The 13,985-nt window shown below is 41.6% G+C and overlaps 1 protein-coding gene across 1 annotated transcript in view; it reads right to left on the bottom strand.

Annotated features, from left to right (window-relative positions):
- The window catches only part of LOC110974984 (transcription factor Sox-5-like), a 53,056-nt gene extending 48,467 nt beyond the window's left edge, over positions 1-4,589 (bottom strand). Inside the window, 1 exon segment of the mRNA XM_022226987.2 lies at positions 4,366-4,589. Coding sequence (XP_022082679.1) covers positions 4,366-4,373 — 8 coding nt within the window. The 5' untranslated portion in view covers positions 4,374-4,589.
- Between the last annotated feature and the right edge of the window lie 9,396 nt (positions 4,590-13,985).

Here is a 13,985-nt window from a genome sequence, read left to right as displayed (position 1 = left end):
GAGTTTGGCAACGCACCCAGAATGTGGTAGACCATAATTTAAAAAGTCCATATTTTTTGAATAGTTATAGTAAAATATTGAGATTCAAATTTCAACACCACTGTAACAATCACTGTTCTGATCCATCTTACCTCTCCAGTTACTTACTGGCATGTATTTCTTCTAATAGTGCACACTTGGCCGTTTCAATTCTACCCACAAAGCTCTACCATGGTGCACCGACCTGCACACATTTCAAATCATGTGTTATGTCATTGTGCACATACATGTATCCCAACCCTGCAGTATCAACTCTCCTCCATGGTTAGAGTCCACATGACTGAACTTGCACTTTTGTGCCAGGTCAAGCCACTCACGTCTCACAAGAGAGCAACAAAACCCCGGCAGAAAAAAAAATGGCGCCATCACTGAATTTTTTTTTCTTCTTTGCGCTCAAGACAGTTTGCCCATTCACGGACCAAATTCATGCGGGTAAATGTTTTACATTTGGCCACAAGATACGGTACTAAGAGGCAGTTTTACTTGTCTTAGAAATGAAGTGAATGAAATTGAAGTAATCAATTGAAGTGGCCAGTGAGAAGTAAGGATTCCTTTCCCAAGAAACCTTCAGCAGTTTACAAGCAAAATGCATACATGTGTGTGATTGTACGAAGCCTACCAGACATGCAAACGGACAAATGCATCCAAATGCATACACCAAGGCACATTTATGACTAATTTCTCAATGAGAAATTCAACTGCATGAGCGTCATGTATAAAGTTGGAAATCAACAAATTGACACATGTACACACTATACAAGTGCATTCACTTTGGTTAAATTTCAAAATTGGAGCACAGTAGCTCTCCGTACTTGTCAATGTGGGATTTAACTGCAGAATTAATCACTCACAAATTATGAAAATAAGAATATCTACCGGTAGGGCCTCCATTTTTTCTATAAATGGGCTCCTAGTTGTCCATTCTGATTAAAAGGTAAAGTCAATTAATATTGATTTTTATATTTGGCTTCCCATTAAAGATCCAGCATTTCAGTTTTTGTAGCATTTGAATTTTGATTTTTCCAAAGTGAATGAAATACCAAATATTTTCCCTAATCAGTTCGTTTGAAATGAATCTTGTCAAGGTTTAGCATCTTAAAAAAAATTGAGTGAAAACACTTTTATTATCCAATGAATATTTCTTTGATTTTACATAAATTTTCATCCCTTGGGCTGCATTAACGCAAATTCCCCCGTTTTTCCTAATTACATTCATTGCCACCAAACAGAGCAAAGACAGGTACGTACATGTATGCCCTCCGGTCTTATCTCAAATAGGTTTGCTGCATCCTTCTACAAACCTCACGGGTGGTGGTTGAAAAGAGAGAACACACACAAACCTGGTCATTACATGCATGCCACTGCATCATACGTTCTGCTTCATTTACTTGCGTGCCTTGACAGGGCACCCGACGCTTTCTTCACCGGTTCCCCGTAATTTGCATTCACAGCTGAAACAATGCCTGGTTGCCGACGGCCATAGGGGAGCAGGAACCGAGAGAAGAGTAAAGGAAGGGGGGGGTTGCAGTCGAGAGACAAACAGCCCAACGCGTCAGCGAGTAAGATGCGCATCACGGCACGCAATGATAATTCCGCCAAGCGCAGACGGAACACTGTTGTGGTTCCATGCGGCGGACAGCATTATGAAAGATGACCGGCGAAGCATGAACAGCAAGCCGGGCGACAAAAGCAGCCGCGAAAGGTATTAAAAAAGAACGGGGAGCCTCGGAATCCAGGAGAGTCTTTTCTTCTTGAGCGGCTTTCTTAATGGAACCATGGCGGGGTGGTTCTTGCTGACAAATAAAAAAAAATTTGATTAGTTTTCCTGAAACAATGTGGAGAGGTGTATTATAATTCCACTATTGAATTCTGCATGGCCGCCCTGAGATTTTACTGTGATGGAATGCCAAATTATTTAAGCCCCAAATCTTAGCTCTGTTGAGTACAAATTACAATGTAAAAAAAGGTTATTTTTAAGATTGTGTTATTGCATGTCAAAAGAAAACAACTTTCCAATGTATGGTTCCAAGAGAGCCTAAATCATCAGAAAATTTACAGCTCTTCCTTTTTACGGCTGATCAAAATTAATGCTGATGAACACTGAAAGCATGGCAGGCATACAAAAGCTGGGAAAATTTTCCTTGTCTGTAGAGAATTCCACGCTTACAGGATGCTGGCGATACAGCCCCCAAAAAAATCCATTTTGCGTTTGATAGTTATCACCCTGCATATTAACAAACACAGCCTCTCAATATCGACCTCTCACTTCACATTGTGGAGGGTAGTCAACATTTCCTCTAAAGTTGGGGAAAAAACTACCAATATGCAACGAAGAACACCATCTGTCTCCTGACAAAAGAATTAAAATAAACAAAACAACTGCATCAACGGATCTGTTGATATCGCCAGAAAAATGATATGATTTTTCGAGATAAAGGTACATGTTTGTATTTAAATACATTTTATGACAGATAACAAAAAACACCCAGACAACGAGAGTGTCCTTTACATTTACATCGTGGTCTGAATTATCCTCAAAATTCAGCTCGTGTGTTCTGTATACTATCAACAGAGGAAAATCTATATGTTCATTGTTATTCTTTATTGAGTCCTGATCGAATCCGTTTTCTCCCTTTGGCATTATCGCAGAATTTCTGAAAAGGATAATCACGAAGGAACTGCATTCAAGACAATCAAGCACAGAATATATTATAACTCATCCATTACTGTCAGGGCCAACAAGAAAAGGGAACACACATACACACCGAGAGAAATTAAAAAAAAAAACAAACCACTGGTGGATATGAGTGGAAATTTGTAGATTCGTGGCACTTGTACACGTGTGTTTTGTATGAACAGTCTGTCGGGGAAGAACAATGTGCCGGGGCGGTTGTGTTTGCGCAGTAGTGAAATGGCACGTTGAACATTAACTTTGTGATGACACTTCCACCCCGGGTGACAATGAGCAACGGAACAACAGCCTCCGATAGAGTCCAACTGTGGCTTTTGTTCGCCTGTGAAGGAAATCGTGACACACATCGCAGTGAAAAAAAAAAGACGTGTATACACTTCTGTTTCTGTCCGGCTTGGCCGGTGTGGCTAGCAAACATCTCTATTGGTACATGTACATGTAGCTCTGCTGGACTGTGCCGAGAATGAAATCATGGAAGCACTCCTGACGCGGAAAATATCAGTACTGTAAATTAGTACAAAGATGCCAAATCCAAACATTTTGTGAGATTGAATAAACAAAAACGCTATTTAAAAAAGAAAATTGACATGTATAGGAAGGTCCACCATAAACCCAAATATGAAACGACCGTGAGTACATGTATCTCCAAGAGCTTGGGCAGTCACATTAAATCGGTGTTTCAGTCATCATTATTTATTTATTACTTATTTATTTCTGGTAATGACACCAAGGATTCCTCAAAAGTGCTCTAGGCACTGTAGCTTGCAAGCCTGGAGAAACCTGTAGAGAGGAGACAGTTACAGTTTTAGAGGTGGGAGGAAAACCCCAGAGGAATATTCTGGGTAAAACCCACGGAATCAGGTAGGGACTGGAAACCCAGTCCACATGTGGACTAGGCCAGGATTCGAACCCGGACCGCAGAGGTGAAAGGCGACTATGCCAACCCGACTCCAATCCACCAATGACGGGGTGCTTCTACTCAAGGCAGATACATGCTGGTGTTCAAATGTGACAAGAACATTATTGTAACCCTCATGATACACAGAGAGATGTACAAATTCCATTTATCAGTGCCAGCACCTTCAGTAAATGACAAAGTCTGATGCGGTCCAGGATGCATTCTTAAAATTCCAAGTTGGAAAACAATTTGCCTGTGGCTTATAGGCATCTGCTCAAAAGTCTAAATTTGAGACCGCCCTTGAAAACTCTCCCTTGGAAATGGTTGGAGCCATCTGGTAATAGTAGGAACTGACTCCAATAGATTCATTGAGGTCCTTCCCTGTCTTCAAGTGTCCTGCTGACCGGGAGTGTTGGTTTTGTTGGAAGCGCTGCGCACACATGCATCTCATAGTCGTTCGTGAACCATCGAAGTGACATTCCAACCAAAGAAACCTCCGTTGCTGGGAAATTCCACCCTCTCTAAGTTCAGCTTGGGGCCCATAGTGTACATGTCATTTAATTTAGGTTCTCATTAGCAGGTTGAAATTGTCCTGTGATCGACTACTACGACAAATACGAGTATAATGGGGATGCGTATGCTCTCCTTAAAAAACACAAGCAATTGTTTACTTCCTTTCATGTTTACAACTTGCAAAAGGGGCCAAAGTGATGAATACGTGTACTGGAATACTTACGGGTACATCACGTCAAAGAGAAAACATACAGCTTTATACCCATGGCAAAGGTGTGCATCCTCAGAGAGTCCAAACTAGTCACTGAACAAAAGAGCTGTCAACGTTGAATTCTCAAGTGAAAACACACAAGCACCAGCTCTGACAATTGCACGCAGAGCCAACTGCATTCAATGTACACGCACTAATCTGTCCAGTGGTCCAAATGTAGCAGTGGGATCACAAATCATGTTGCACCTTGCTTAAGCATTTTTTTGGTCTCGGGCACTTTGGAACTGGGTCTTCAAAACAAAGGGGAAAAGCCTTAAAGGTGAAGTGTAGGGCAGCAATCACTAAAACAAACATTGAACTTTTGCCTCGGTGACAACGATTCGAGTATCATTTATTCGAGTCCAGTTTGGTATAATATCGTTTGAAGTCAACACACCCTGCAGTTGTGAAAGTGAAGTGAACTGATGTTGTCTGTGGCCTAGTGGTTAGGGTTTGTAGCTTCTGATCCTAGGGTCGGGGGTTCGAATCCAGCTGGTGGCGGCATGTTGTGATCCTGGGCAAGTCACTTTACCCCCACTAGTATGTGCCTCTCTCCAACCAGGAGTAAATGGGTACCTACATTTACATGTATGAGGGCAGATATGATTATGTTTAGCCATGTACACCTGATATGGCAGCATCAGGCTGGTATACTCCCCAGGGAGCTGAGATGGTTTCAGGAATGTTCCGACGATGTGAACCCAATGTGCAGGGATAATGCACAGAGACTTTATAGTATTAGGCGCGTTATAAGAACTGTTTATCCTTATTCTTAAAAGTGTTTACTTGCTTCAGGCACAATGGCACACAAATGAAATTGAAAAGTCAGAAAAACATTTAGGGCTGCAGCAAAGCTGTAACAAATCCTCATTTTGTGACTCGAGTCGAGCCAAGTTTGCTTTTTGGGGCCTGAGTCTTAAAAACTTTGGCAAGATTCAGGTTTTCAGATGAAGGACTCGACTCGAGTCAATTCATTTGCTGGCAGTAACTCGAGTCAAGTCTCTTGATCATCAGGACTCGAGTCGACTTGCCAAAAATTGTCACTCAAGTCAAATCATGGACACACATGCCGACAGTAAGTCATCAATCATAAGTACTCACAAGTCTCTGCAAATCTGTCAAAAGTCCATCACAAGTTAAGCCCAGTCACAAGCTGATCAAATGAACTCAGACAAAAACGCTGAAGTTCCTTTGTCACTGTTCATTTTAGTACTTGTGCCTGATGTTGTAGTGGACCCAACAACTCTGATTGACAGATCCCCTGCATAGCCACATCCACCTGTAGCTGACCCTTCTAAAGGGTAAAAGATAACCTTTTTGGTGTCTCGTTTACATGTGCATGTAATATGGCACGCTAGCAATTAACAGTTTTTGAACAAGAGCTTGCCAGTCAGAACATCCTGAACTCCAAAACTGTGTTAAAACCGATTTTCAATTAACACCAGCCCAGCATCATAGATACTGAGGGATTTGAATTTATACCAGAGTTTTTGCAGTGTAAATCACAGCACTTTCCAACCTAAGCATCTCATCCAATGCCACCAAAATTCCGACGCCAGTCTGCACCGTTAACCCCAGCAAAGAACGACAACATATTATGGTACCTATACAGCGCCTCTGTCTTGGCACCCGCACGCCTAGCCAGTTCCGAATTCCAAAGCACACAGAATATACACATCCGGATTTCCGATAAGCACCTCCCTACATGTTCCCCAATACAAAGCTTATTACGCGGGGCATGTCTGGGCCCCAAACTTTGTTGTGGTTTGGGTCTGTATACACACTCACCTGACCCATATCAATGCACTTGATGCACGCCAAACAATGCTATTGTTGTATCTGCTACAGAACTGAAGTTTAAAGTCTTCCCCTTAATCAGATTGTGGAAAGACCTAAAGACTACAGGAAGACTGCAAAAGCACTAGGGAAGCCAAAGATGCTGGTACTTAGCCAGATAGGACAAAGGCCTTATCTCCAACTCAGATAACAAAAGGTGATTGTAATAAGTAAACAAACAAACCTATGAGGTATAACACATACAAAGCTGTGCTGTATCTACAGAAAATCTACAGCAACTCCAGAAAAGAAAAGGCTTTGATGAGTCATCTCCTTTGGCAGACAGCCAAAAATAATAAAGTTTGTTTCAATATGATCTTAACACGGTTTATGTAATGTGCCTGATTATGAGCTAAAATAGAACCCATTTTGACAGGTATGTTTAAGTACATGTATGTTGCGAGTTACAGCTCCACATTTTGGTATGGAGGCAAGCTTAACGCTCCTCTTCGGGAGTGACGTGAAGTTGTGAAAAACTCACCTCTGCGTTTCAGAAATGTGCCTCGCTTAGAATCATCTCATACCACCTTCATTCTCTTCATTCGCTCTGTCTAATGAATATTCAGAGCTGGTAGCATGCAGTTTTAACAGTCACAGGTCAACTCCTGCATATGTACAACACGAGTAAAAAAATATCATTACCTTTGTCTCTGTTTTTCAAATTTACACATAATTTTTCTTAAAAGTGACCATTCTCTATTTTCCAGAACTGACACTTTAACTCATCAGAATCAAATGATTCCAATCCTTCTGCATTTTTAACAAAAAGCTTTTTAGATCATTGATGGTTGCTATGCCCCTGATTTCAAAATGTGTCACTCCCTGAGAAAACCCTTCAATGTTCCCTGGCAACGGCCGGAACTTCCCTAATAACCATCTCCGAACTTCTGACATCCTCATTAACTGCCTGTACAGTTATAAATCACATGAATTCTCTCTCTGCTTCAGAATTTCGAAAACGGTTGTCCCCGGTAAAGATTCCAACGATAGAGTTGATGAACCACAAAACTCACAGGGCCATTTGGATCATTTGGGATTCATCCCTCCAAACTTGACAGGTTTACCAAAATCACAAAGCAACACCTTTGTCTTTTTTTTTTTTTCAATATGTTAATGAATTTGGACGACCACACTGACACTGAAAATCTAAATTTTAATTCCTCGTAAAAAGAAAACCTCTTTGAGAAACAAACCACATTTTTATTATTACTCGTACCGGTACATGTCTGCTGGCATAAAAAGATAACACAACAGCAGTCAACAAATAAAATTATGTGACATTTCCATATTGGCAGGTGGAATTCTTGACAATGAAAAGAAAACCACAAAGGCTGCGAGTCAAAGCAACCACAACTATGGGGGGGGGAGAGAACAGAAAAGAAATCCATAAGAATTGGAAAATCCACAGCATTTTTTATTGAACGCGATCTGGTAATAGAACCAGCCATTCCTTTGAGATACCAGTATGATCCATCGAAACAAGGAACAGGCCTCCAGATCATTACTGACAGCAAGAAACCTATTTTTCAACAGGCATTTCCCAAGTGCATTTTTGAACCAGAACACAGTTCCTTTTGTTGTGAACTAAATGCCACAGATGGGGCAAACTGAGAAATCCCAAATTTCTTTATGCTCTTTGAAATTGACAAGTGAAAATACATGTAAATAATATCATTAGTCAAAAAATTAATTTGTACTGCAATCCTCTCCATTTCCGTAATAAAAGCAACCTACGTTTATTCTCAATCTGGACAGAATTTGAAGTTTAATCATAAAACCATAAACAGGGCAACAATGGAGAAGAAAGTTTGACACCATTATAGAAAATTGAACACACACAATGTGATGAGCAGACCAATAAGAGAGCCTTTGAGCTCACTACATGTACATCCATATGTATTTAGCCACCATGGAAGAACCTTCCCTCATGATTTGGCCGAAGTGCGCACAGAAGACAACTTTTAATGGAGTTCGCCCAAATAAATGATCAATATAAGTCAGCACACTTCACTCAGCATCTTATGCCTCATTTTGACAGAGCAGGCTGCCAGAGGGCAAGCGGGAGAGAAAACGCTTTTCCAATTGAGCCGTGCAGAGGCTGTGACTGCTTGAATGCGTCCAGGAGACTGTTTGAACAATAGCTGAGCAGATGGAACGACGGTTTGGGGCATCAAAGCCAAGCTCAGGCCTATTCTGTGGCCAGACAAAAGCGGCCGTATGGCGCTATTGTGTTGGGGCATAGGTGCTCGAACCTCCCTACGTCAGAGGAAGGAACTCACTGTGATTAGATTTCCTCCTGATTGGAGCTTTCAAGATCTTTTGCAGGAGGCGGATTATTTTCTTTCGTTTGATCCTTCACATCTCTCGCATCATACATGGACAATGTGTGCCGCATTTTTTATGCAAAACTGAAAAGGGGACATGGAGTGGATAAAAGTAGAATTTAAAAAATAATACTATAAAAGTGCACGATGTACACATGTACATTATGTAATCAAGGCAACATTTAATCGACATTAAAATGTTGGTCAAAATCAATCCAACCTTACAAACCAATTATTGTTGAAACATGCTTTGGGATAATGGGAAATCTTCGACTCAGAACCAACAATATCCTTTTAGTTTTTGGTTATTTGTCATCCCAACAAATAATTCAAGTAAGTTATTATTTCATCAATTATCACCTCAACTGTATAGTACTTTCCAAATTCTATAATTAAACTTTACTATGAATTTCAAGACTTGAGAAAAAACTGCAGAGAACCTGCATTCACAAATAACATTATCTAGGGCAACAGCAGTGTAGCTGGTACAGTAACATAACTGAAAAGTGGCCTGGCAATTGAAATTGCCATGGCAGGGTCCAAACTGCACATTCCTACAGGTCTACATGAGAGGTGACCAAAATATTGTACTTTGAACACCTACGGGGACTGAACGTGTTTGCACTTAAATTGCACTTTTAACACCGTCCGTCAGCCCCCCCCCCAACTGGGTTTGCACTGAGCATAGGCCAAGCTAACAAATGTTTTCCAATAATTACACACTAATATCACAGATGTCAGATGAATTAGTCCAAATTTGGTGAAATTGTGTTAGGAGTGCTCTGCCGTGCTGCTAAAGCGTGCTGATTCGATCACGGGCCGGGCCGGATGCTAAATGCAAGCGCCCAGCCAGAAACGGGACCTCCGAAAATTGGCCAGGAATTGACGGCGATGGCGTGTGACAGACGCTTGGTTTTTCTTTGGACAACTGGCTTTCTTAAGCCATTGTCAGGCGGGGAAACGTCGCAAGTACAAACGCCCTCGGGCTTGCAAGACTTAATTATGTGCAAGCGGCTTCATCAGGCACAATTTGGCCTAGGTTTTAACGTCATGTAGGCAAGCTCTGAATAAACAATAACATCGTTTATTGAACATGAAAAAGGGAATTTTTCCAGATTCCATGTTTAATACAGATTGCCGAAACAAAAAGTGCACGGTGGCTGATGTGCACTGAAGATCCTAAACTCCAATCTCCAAGAACTCTCTGATGGCGAATGACAACTTGTTTTCTTGATTTGCGTCAACTTCAAGAAAGTGGTGCCTTTTCACAGGTGTACATGCACTTATCCCACCAAATTAAAATGCACTATACATGTACATGCATAAAACCCCAAATTGGCAAGTGGAAGATTTCAAAGCAGACTGCCAATGAAGTTAATCAGATGACGACTTAAATAACAGGTACATGTACATGTAAGATCCAGCCACTTCAGGGTAAGTTCAGTTTAAAAGAGGCTGGAGTTTGGAGAACTATCGGTTCCACAGAGTGTTCCTTCTCTGTACCGCAGCCTCACGAACGTCGGACCTGCAGATCCTGGAAATTTTATATAGACACTTGCGCCGCACAATGTACTACAATGTAATCATTTACCCCTTAAAATCAACAAAGCATTTCCTGCCGAAGGTCACTGCCCTTTTCACAAGTTTGTATGCTCAAGTAGAATATGGGCAATTCACAATAGCGCGCCTCCAAGAGTTTTCAACGCGCAGGCCAATCACAATGCGCGAAATTTGTCGACTCTTTCCAAACGCGCATTGCGTCGACAAATTTCGCGCATTGCGATTGGCCAATGCAATGCAAACTCTTGGAGGCGCAGTATTGTGAAACGCCCGTATTACCGACCGGCATGTATTGGCAAGTTGCCCAGTCCAAAGTATGAACGGCACAGCAAAAAACGGCAGTCCACAGGATATATGCTGTACAAATGTATGAGTACGCCAAGTTCAATGTACTTTCTATTTTGCACTGATGGTCTATGAGAAACGTCTTTGGCTTTTCAGTTCTGGGACAAAGGGTCCATGATTTGAAACAGTTCTTTTTTCTTCTTCCAATCTGTAGTTTATCTGCCCCAAGCTGAAGTGCACCCCAATAGCCAAAAAGAAAGACAGGTGGTTACAGGTGGGTTCTAGCACGTCTTGCGTGTACACAATACCATACATGTACATGCCGGAGTAAATTAGTTATGCGTACCCAGCATGCTCCGCGTCAAACACGCACATACATGTACTTGCACGCCTCATGGCGCCTATACGGTTAGTACTAAAAAAAAGCACACCCTCTTTTGTTCCGCTCAGAGCAGATAACTAATCTGTCTCGAAACACCAGGGCTGCTCACTTTTACATGCATGCTTCCTACAGTAACATACATTGTGTACTTGTGGGTCTGAGGACTCAATTATTGAAGTTCCTGTTCAATTTGGCTGTATATGTACGACTTGTACCTACGGTTGTCTCAACACAATGGTCAGCTTTTTCAACTTTTATGTCTGCAGATGGTCAGAGAGCCTCCTGAGGAATTCATCATCAACTGATGTTGGGTAACAACTCCAACTCGGGGTACAGTCCTGCTTTCAATGGAGCGCTATCGGTCCCCTGTGTCATACCCGGCTTTCAAAGTATTGGTCCCCTGTGTCATGCCGTGTCCTAGTGCGACAAGGCCCAGTATTTGATTGGAACGGTAGTAGGGGCTTAGGAGTCCCCCTGATGTTGACCAGGTCTCTCAGGTACTATGATCCCGGGAGAGATGCAGCCATCCCCCCCTTCAACAAAAAAAAAAGGATTCTCGGACTTGACAGGCCCAAGAGGAAACCCCAATTCCTCAAATTACCGTGGTAACGAGTGCAATTTGGGATTAGGCACGCTATACTCCAGAGGCCTTTATGACAGGTTCTAATATCCAACCATTTTTGCAGGCAAATACCTAAGAAAAACTCACATTGGCAGCCCCCATTTTTTTTTTCCCCTCGTTAGTTTGGGAACTTTCAACAAAGTGGTGACAAACATGACTTTGCTGGATTCAATCGCATCACTAACACTCATCCTCATTACACACTGCAGAGCAAAAATACTTGGGCAACACCGCCATTTGGGCAAGTCCACTTCCACTCAGGATAACCCTGTCGGAAAATAACGGCGTCAACCCACATTTACAACATGCAAAACAGCCGCATGACAAATACTTGTATGATTGGTCGAGACGGACCTTTTGATTGACGGCTGTCATAATGCCAACTTCTCTTTTATTTTTTAATCCTGAAATGTCCAAATTGATGGACAAGTTATACCCGGCCACATGTTCTAACTTATCCCTTTGTTTTGTATGTTGTCAGCATGACTGGAGAAGTTTTGCACAAACACACAACTTCCCCTTCTCATATAAATTTCTTGTAGGTTTGGAGCACGATCATGCCTTTCAACAAAAAGACAATTTTCAGACTGGTTCAGAGCTCTTTCATACTAGGGTACTGTCCCATATTCTGTCATTGAGATGTGACACCGATGAATATAGGATATCCAATATATTTTAACTTTAAGAGAGAGAACCGATCAAAGGATACATCTAGGAAACTAACTGCAGTGTATTAAAAACATTTCCTTGTCTTTATTTTTGGGCAAATATTTCAGTGTAATATGCAAAGGAGGGGAGTTTGCAGAGATATGAAGTGCCTGTTCATTTATTTCTCCAAAATGCAGTTATCCTTTTGGTGATCAGTACAACCTGGCTGGTGGAATGAAAACAGTTTTCTGTAATGATAAAATTGTTTGACATAAAAAACAATATTGTTTAACTTTATACATGTACTCTTAAGTCTTAAGGCTTATCAGGAGCGTTTGGCCAAGATCTGTTAAAGAAGGATATTTTGTTTCAGTTTGAAGCCTAGTCAGATGTCCTATGTCAAAAACTGTACCTTAGATCCTGACAGAAAGAGACTTAAAAAAATTCTACGGCCAATCAGACACAAGACCAATGTCCCAGTACCTCCAGATCCGAGAGAAACTTTTACGTTGACATTGTTTGCAACGGGGCCAGATCACTGGTCACCCCTGAAAAAATTTGACTTCCCTCACCGGTAAGTAGTTAAGCCCATCTTGATGAATGGAACTTTCCTGCATGATCAGGGGGGGAAATGATATTGATCAGGCAAAATATCAATCAAAGTGAACTTTAGATGAATTTGTTGTACATGTATATGTAGACTTGGGTGGGGGAAGGTGGGGTAGGGGTAAAACCATGTGTGGATTATCCTCAAACTTGCCACTGATTACTTTGGCAAACTGTCTGGGCTCCCAATTTGTGATCTTAATCATTTTGCCTTTTCCAAAGAGAGAAACAACAACATATATTAAAAACAAAGTAACTTTGATTGAATTTAGAACACATATTATTGTATATTTATTTGTTTTAATGTACATGTAAATTGTATTCACAATTCTGCCCCTGGCGGCGAGGAATACAGTTAAAATAAATAAACCATTCATAATAATATGTTGGTCACTAGAGTGTGTGCCAGACGTTAACTGATCCGGGTCTACTGAGATGACCCAGATTACAATTTTCTTTTTTAAACCACAGGTAACACAACTTCTGAAAATCCTATTTTTTAGGTAGATTTCTCTAGTCATTTCTACGTAATTCTTCTTTTTCACACAATTTTTTTTTAATTCTTTTTTCCACAAATGCTACAGGAAAGGATGAAAATTTACGAAATTGTGCACAGCTGAGGGACATAATGGCTGATTTGGCTCCCTGATAGTGCCCTGTGCTTATAAGTGGCTAAATATGTGCATGCAGAGTACCAGTACCAACAGTTGTACTGAGATAAAGAGCCTGGGGCATTCTGTCAAGCCTTACAAATCTTTTATTGCTCGTATCATGGCATCACAGTTAGACTTGCCCAGATTCATGAACTTGTAGGGATCTTTAACTCTATATTGAGGGACTAGGATATTTTGACAAGTGCAGTGTCTTTGATGCACAAAGGCCACTGACCAGATTGTTCAGCTAGAAATTATACCATTTACATGTATGGGAATAGGCTGCAGACACTAGCTGGTGGCTTCCATACACCACTAGCCAGCGGCTTCCACTGGCCACTAGCCACTGGCTTCCACTGGCCTTTAGCCAGTGGCTTCCATAGGCTGTTAGCCAGTGGCTTTGTAGGGCACGAGCCAGTGGCTTCCAGAGGCTGCTGGCCAGTGGCTTCACAGGCCCAAAGCCAGTGGCTTCCAAGCGTTGCTAGCCAGTGACTTCCATAGGCTGCTAGCAAATGGCCTCCTTAGGTTGCTAGCCAGTAGCTTTCATCTGCTGGCCAGTGGCTTCCTTAGGCTGATAGCCAGTGGATTCCTTCGGTCACTAGCCAGTGGCTTTTTAGATCACTAGCCACTGGCTTTCATAGGTCACTAGCCAGTGGCTTTCATAGGCCACTAGCCAG

This window comes from Acanthaster planci, linkage group LG20 (assembly GCF_054643075.1).
Source record: "Acanthaster planci isolate LZ-2023a linkage group LG20, COTS_SCS, whole genome shotgun sequence".
Taxonomy (NCBI): Eukaryota; Metazoa; Echinodermata; class Asteroidea; order Valvatida; family Acanthasteridae; genus Acanthaster; species Acanthaster planci.
The sequence above is the reverse complement of the archived record's forward strand: the minus strand, read 5'-3'. Positions and strand labels throughout refer to the sequence as shown.